The sequence below is a fragment of the Microcebus murinus genome, chromosome 1, assembly GCF_040939455.1.
Source record: "Microcebus murinus isolate Inina chromosome 1, M.murinus_Inina_mat1.0, whole genome shotgun sequence".
Lineage (NCBI taxonomy): Eukaryota > Metazoa > Chordata > Mammalia > Primates > Cheirogaleidae > Microcebus > Microcebus murinus.
Window position 1 is genome coordinate 126,732,818 of NC_134104.1, and position 6,386 is coordinate 126,739,203.

Sequence of the window (6,386 nt, forward strand, 5' to 3'; positions counted from 1 at the left end):
TAGGCTAAAGCAAGAGCCTGAGAAGAAGGAAAAAAATAGTGAGCAAGGAGAATAAGAAAAAAGGGAAAGGTAACAGTGTAAGTAAAAAGAACCATTAGTGTAAGGCAGATGAAATTTGAAAGGAAGAATAGAATGAAAAGCAAAGTGGGAGTGTTGCAATTTATAATGGAGCATTGCATTCTGTCTTCTGCTCAACAATCTTGAAATCATCATCTGATCCATTAGCCCAGCTGTCCCCAACCAGGGGTAGTTTGAGCCACCAGGAGATATTTAGCAATGTCTGCAGACAGTTTTGGTTGTCACAGCTGAAGGGATACTGTTGGTCTCTAGTGCGTAAAGACCTGACTGCTGCTAGATGCCCTAAGATATACCTAGCACATGACACAGCCCCCCAAAGAATCCTCTGGCCCAGAATGTCAAGAACAACGAGGCTGACAACGTGCATCATCAGCTCAGATTCCAGACTCTCGGTCCACCCACCGTTTTCTGACCTGTATACGTGTTAGGCTGTATGTATCTCAAGTTGATGGTTAGACCTCATAAAAGAAAGTTAAATTTGGCCAAGAAAGTTTATCCAGAGTGGAGTTGCTCAGTGAGGACCCACGTGTGCCTATGTCTGCCAGCACTTATCAGAGGCTGTGTGGGCTCCAAAGCCAATTTCCAGAGAGGAAGAATGGCCTGGTGGTTGCCGGGGTCAGGGATGGGGGAGGGGAGGGGACAGGTGTGACTGTAAAGCCGCAGTACGAGGGAGAGCTCTGTGGGGATGGGGTCGTCCTGCGTCTTGATTGCAGTGGGGTCACGTGACTCCACACGTATGATAAGGTTACACAGAAGCGTAGGCACACTTTGTGCCACTGTGAGCGTCCTGGCTTTGATATTGTACTATAGTGATGTGCGATGTAACCACCGGGGGAAATTTGAGAACGAATGCACGAGTCCTCTCTGTACTGTATTTGTATCCTCGTGTGAACTTATTCAAAAATAAAAAGTTTTTTTTAAAAACAACTCTTAAAAGGGAAAAAACAAGATTGGCCAAACAATTAATTAAAGATGTAATTTTAACCAGAATGGACAGGAATAATCCAGGCACACAAGGACTCTGTTGAGATTTATAAATGGAAAGGGCCCAAAAGGCAGCTACTCTGGGACTGTGGTGTGGAAACCAGGAAAACAGACTCATTTTTTGAATTAAAATTGGCCTGTTGGGATGCAGTGTCAATAAGAGATAAACATGCCCTCTTGCAGAATCAAAATATTTCCATTTCCGCAGAAGATCTGTATTGTTAAAGTAGAGTAGTGAGTTATGCCATATCTAATATGGTTTCATTGCATGTTTTGTTACAGGGACAAGCAGATCTTTTGAAATATGCTAAGAACGAGACTTTGGAGAACCTGAAACAAATCCATTTTGCTGCTGTGTCGTGTGGACTGAACAAGCCAGGCACTGAAAATGCCGATGTCCAGAAGCCACGCCGGAGCCTGGAGGTCATACCTGAAAAAGCAAATGATGAAACTGCAGAGTGAGGGGACTCACCCTCAGTCGTCACGGAGTTTATAACTCCAGGACCAACTGTAGTCAGATGGGACATTTGCTTTGCACTCACTAATGAGAATCATATTGGGGATTTTAAAGCACAACTGGAATAGCTAATTACAGTCTATTAAAACTGTGAATGTATGTAGCAATCCTGCGTGTGAAGGCAAATAAACTCTTTAATAAGAAATTATATTCCCGGCCAAAATATGCTATATTTGTATACAAAGACATCCCAACTCGGTTCCAGTTATGAAGAAGAACAGATTATTCACTTTAGTTCCATTGAGAAACAGATATTTTCCTAAGTGAAAACAATTTCTTAAGATGAAAGTGGATTGGATTATCAAATTAGTGTTTATTGGAGGAAAAAAAACTTGATCTACGCATTTTACTTGTGTGGGGTTGCCAGAGTCTCTGGGTTAGAGGTGATTTTGGTAGCATGCTTGCTGAGCCATACCCACTGAGGAGAATGTAAGCGGACGGGTTCCCCGAACCCGCAAGGACCTCGGAGAGCCATCGAGGACAAGGACAACGTGCAATTGGACTGAAGCTCCCCGGCTGGAGAGAGACACAATGGAAAAGCCACCACTCTGGAAGCAACACATTGTAAATAGTTTTTCATTGTACGAAGTAGTGTTCACATTAAAAAGATGTTTTATGATATTTCTCCAATAGCAGTGCATGCTTTTAATGAAACGTTAACTTTTAGAATTTCTAGTTCAAAATATTCTACTCTTAAGAGTAACCAATTACTTGTCGAACAGCTTCGTGGAAAATGAGTTGCTTGTCTGGCTTGGCTTTCTTTTGCTTTCCGTGGGGTTTTGACAGCCTCAAGCCAGGTCAGCCCACTCACTGTGGAGAGAACCAACGGAGCACCGAGCACCGCAGCTGCCTTCCTGGTGCTTGTGACTCAGTGCCACAGCGCCATGGCCTGGGTCTGCCACCGAGAGGCAGAGGCAGTCACACCACGGAAGTGGGCGTGGCTTTCCCTCACGTCTCCTGGCAACAAATTTCCTCCAGTTTTTGTTTGTCTTAGAAAGTCTTTGTTTCTCCTTCACTCTTGAAAGGCAATTAAAAGCTAAGTTTTTAATCTAAACTTTAATTTTCAAAATCAGCAAAACTTTGCACCATCAAAAGCTACTGAATTATCCTAATTATTGCTTTCAAATTTTGGAGGAGTAAAAGCTCCCTACAATCTTCAGCAGCCTCTTTTTTTCTTATTCAGTGATACAGGTATGTGAGCCAGTTAAGTGCTAATATATGTAATCCTCAGCAAGGTGTCTTACTAGTTATTTCCTCTCAGGGAGATGCTCACTCAGGCTGATATATTTTGTTTATTTCTGCCCAGGCTCCTAAAGATCCTCTTAAAAAACAATTCTTTTGCTCATTCTTGTCATTTGCATTCTAATAGCGTGTTTGAGTTAAAGTACTCATCCCCACTGGCCCCCCATATAATTCCAGTTAGAAAAGAAACTCATCTGCTACTTAGATAATAATAGTGAGTTTCCTGCACACACACACACACACACACACACACACACACACACACACACACACGCCAGCTAACTGCCAGCCAACAGCGTAGGCTCTTAGCTCAGAAATGAACTCTATACAGGGAGGAAAAAAAATGAATAGAAAATAATAGAATTAAAAGTAGATTTATAGGATGAGAAATAAAATAATGTGTAACTTAGATTATTGTTGGCAATCCTTGAATTGAGCTGATAAGTATTAATACATAGCAATATTCAATTTAAAAATCCTGACATCATAAAAAAAATTTTAAATATAATGAAAAAAATCACTACATTTCTAGTAATGACAGGCATTATCTAATATGTGACTTGAATGACTCTGATAGCAAGACACATGTAATTTGTTGTAGTTTATTAGATAGACTTAGATTCAACAATTTTAGAACTGAAAGCATCTATGTGATTATTCAGTCCGAGGCTCTCTTTTCCAGACGCAGAAGTTGCAGATAAGAAAAATCAAACACACGCCAGATGTCGCAAATTCTGTTAGGGGTAGTGCTGGTAATGGACCCAACGCAGGGTTCGCTCCACCTTTCCACATGAAAACGTCAACCTTTTGACCCATCTCTTCAAAGGAATTATAAGCCAAGTGATGGGAAAAGCAGGTGCGCCTGCTGGGGAGTTGTCCCCAGGGTTGCAGTGTTTCTCCTGTTTGTCTGGAACCCCCCTCCCCGCCCCAGGGTATGCACCTTCCTGCAGCGATGCTGGTGACCCAGGTCAGCAGGGCACCAATTCACAGCCAACTGAGCTGCTCTATTCTCTTTTCCCCCTTCCACGGAAGCAGGAAACATTTGTGAAACTGGCTAGGGCATTATGACTTACGGACTTTATAAACAGTTTTCTCTTGCAGAGGACTGATTGGCCCACCCTAGATTGGACCTGTGGAGGCCTTATAACCCCCACTGACCAAATGAAAATGAGATCCCTGTTCCTGGGTTTCATACGTTACGGTGACAGCTGAGGTGACATGCTGGCTTCCTTCCGTCATCTAATTCCTTAAATGGAGGAGCACCCATTAAGCTACTTACTGTAAATACAAACAATTCTCTGTGAAACCGACCGATGTGTGCATGGATCACACTGGACACACACACACACACACACACACACGACATCACTCCCAATCAGAAGGAATGTGTGATCCAAACAACTGGTAAGTCTCTGCTGTGGACACAGGAGAAGGAAGAGTTGCACAAAAAGGCTCAGAAACTGGCAAATACCTGGTCAGTTCAGTGGGAAATAAAAAGTCACACTGACAAGTGCCGATCAAGCCCAGGGTCAGGTTTCCTGCAGTCATGTTGACGTCAAGCCCACAGAGTAGATCGTGAGGCATCATGAACACGCTACATTCTGCCTCCTCTTTGTACATGGCATATGAAATTTACCCTCTCAGCCACTTAAGCCGTGGCACGTATGGGTCTATTTTCTGCCTTTAGCAGCTACGGTTTCTGAATAATGGGAGAGAAGTCATGTAAACACAAATGCTCGCCTCCTCCATCTCAGGCAGGTGCGACCCAGGGCCAGGGCGGGGGGTGCAGTTCTGCTTGGGCTGGGTGGTCAGTATTCCCATGGGAGGAGGCTCTTCAGGTCCACATGGAGTGGGGGCTGCCAAACACGGAACAGGGAAGCCATCCAGCGGACAAAGGTTTCCACAAGCAGTCTTCATTATGTGGCCTCATTCAGCATGTTGAGTTACTTTGAATTTGTTGAATCTTTAATCAAGTGTTTAAAAAAATTATAAACGCAAATTTTAGCTCTGATTTACTCACCCAATGAGTGAGATTGCCCAGGCTGGATCTGTCTGCCATTTTCAGCGGTTGCTCATGTTTTCACTAATATTTGATATGAGCAGACTTAACATTTACTGTCAGTTGGAAGAATTTTCTATTATATTTGACAGTGGGACTCTTCATTGGGTTTATGTGCCAAGGACTGTGTTCAAGACACTTTGCATATATCATTTCATCCTCTCAACAACTGGCAAGGTGTTTACTCGCTATTATAGATGAAGCAATGAAGACTTAAGACAGGTTAACTAACAACCAGGGTCGCAAAGTGCTCCAAAGACTCCCAAGCTCTCCTTTGAATTCCAAATACATATTTCACCTCTAAACTACAAGTCAAGTACTATCTTGTAAAGAATGATGGGCCGTTAGCATTTTATTCTTCTTTTATGCTGAATGTGAGCTCCCTAGAAGCCACTGAGATTTACTCACCCTGATGTTGAGCATGTTATAGACAGCAGGGATTCACCCCGAACAAAAACAGGTTTGGCCCCAGCCCCCAGGGAGCTCACGTGTGGTTGGGAAGAGACAGACATTTACCCAGATAATCCCAAAGACACAGGTCCAAGTAAGACCACGGCAAGTGCTGTGAGGGGCCCTGCTGAGAGGCTGCCTGACTCACATCCCAGCTGAGTATTGAGGCAGGATGTTCTTCATCTACCTTGCCTCGGTAATTTTAGAAGAATTTTAGAAAGTGCTTCTTTCCTTCACAGGGATCTTACGAGGCCTGAGTGAGATGGTGTTTGTAGAGCACTCAGACCAGTGCCTGGCTCGCAGTGGACTTGTATTATCACCATTTGCTGTTACTGAAAGGTGGAGCCATGAGAGGCCTCACCTCTCCTGGGGAGATGGATGGAGCATCCTTCATAAGACAACCCCTGAAACCTGAAGCAGTCATTTATTGTTGTCTCCCATGGCCCTGTGGGTTGACTGGACTCCCCTTGTGCCTCTTGCTTGGGGTCTCTCGTGCAGTGGCTGGCAGATATCAGCAGGGACTGTGGTCATCTGGCTGGGCTGGACAAGCCAGGGGCTCCCTCACACGGCTGTCCCCAGGGAGTTCTGGGGCTGTGACCAGAGCATCTGCACACAGTCTCTCCATGTGGCTGGGACTTCTCACAGTAGGCGCTGGCTTCCCAGGGGGACCGTACAGAGCGTGAGCATCCCAAGGATACACATATGGTCTTCTTGTGGCTCCTTAAGGGCTATCCTGGGAAGTCTCAGAATGTCGCCTCTGCTGCCTTCCATTGTTTAAGCGAGTCACTAAGTCCCCGCCAGGTTCAAGGGGGTGGCGAACTCGGCTCCTCCTCTGGATGGGGGAGTGTCAAGGTCACATTGCAGAAGAGGATCTGAGATAGGAAGTATTGGCAAGGTCGGCTTTGGAAAATACAAACTGCTGCAGACAGTTCCCTGAGAAAGCCATATTGAAGCTGAGACCTGAAGGCAAATACGCCCTCCCTATGTGCCCCACCCCAAAGAAAAGGGTCATGGAGGGGTGAAACAATTTAGGCAATTTAGGCCAAGCCCCCAGTG

At 44.7% G+C, this 6,386-nt stretch overlaps 1 protein-coding gene across 1 annotated transcript in view; it reads left to right on the forward strand.

Annotated features, from left to right (window-relative positions):
* Positions 1–2,198, forward strand: part of PLCL2 (phospholipase C like 2) — a 178,486-nt gene extending 176,288 nt beyond the window's left edge. Inside the window, exon 6 of the mRNA XM_012766972.2 lies at positions 1,345–2,198. Within this exon, the coding sequence (XP_012622426.2) occupies positions 1,345–1,524 (180 nt within the window). The 3' untranslated portion in view covers positions 1,525–2,198. The remainder of the gene's footprint in view (positions 1–1,344) is intronic.
* Positions 2,199–6,386: the final 4,188 nt, after the last annotated feature.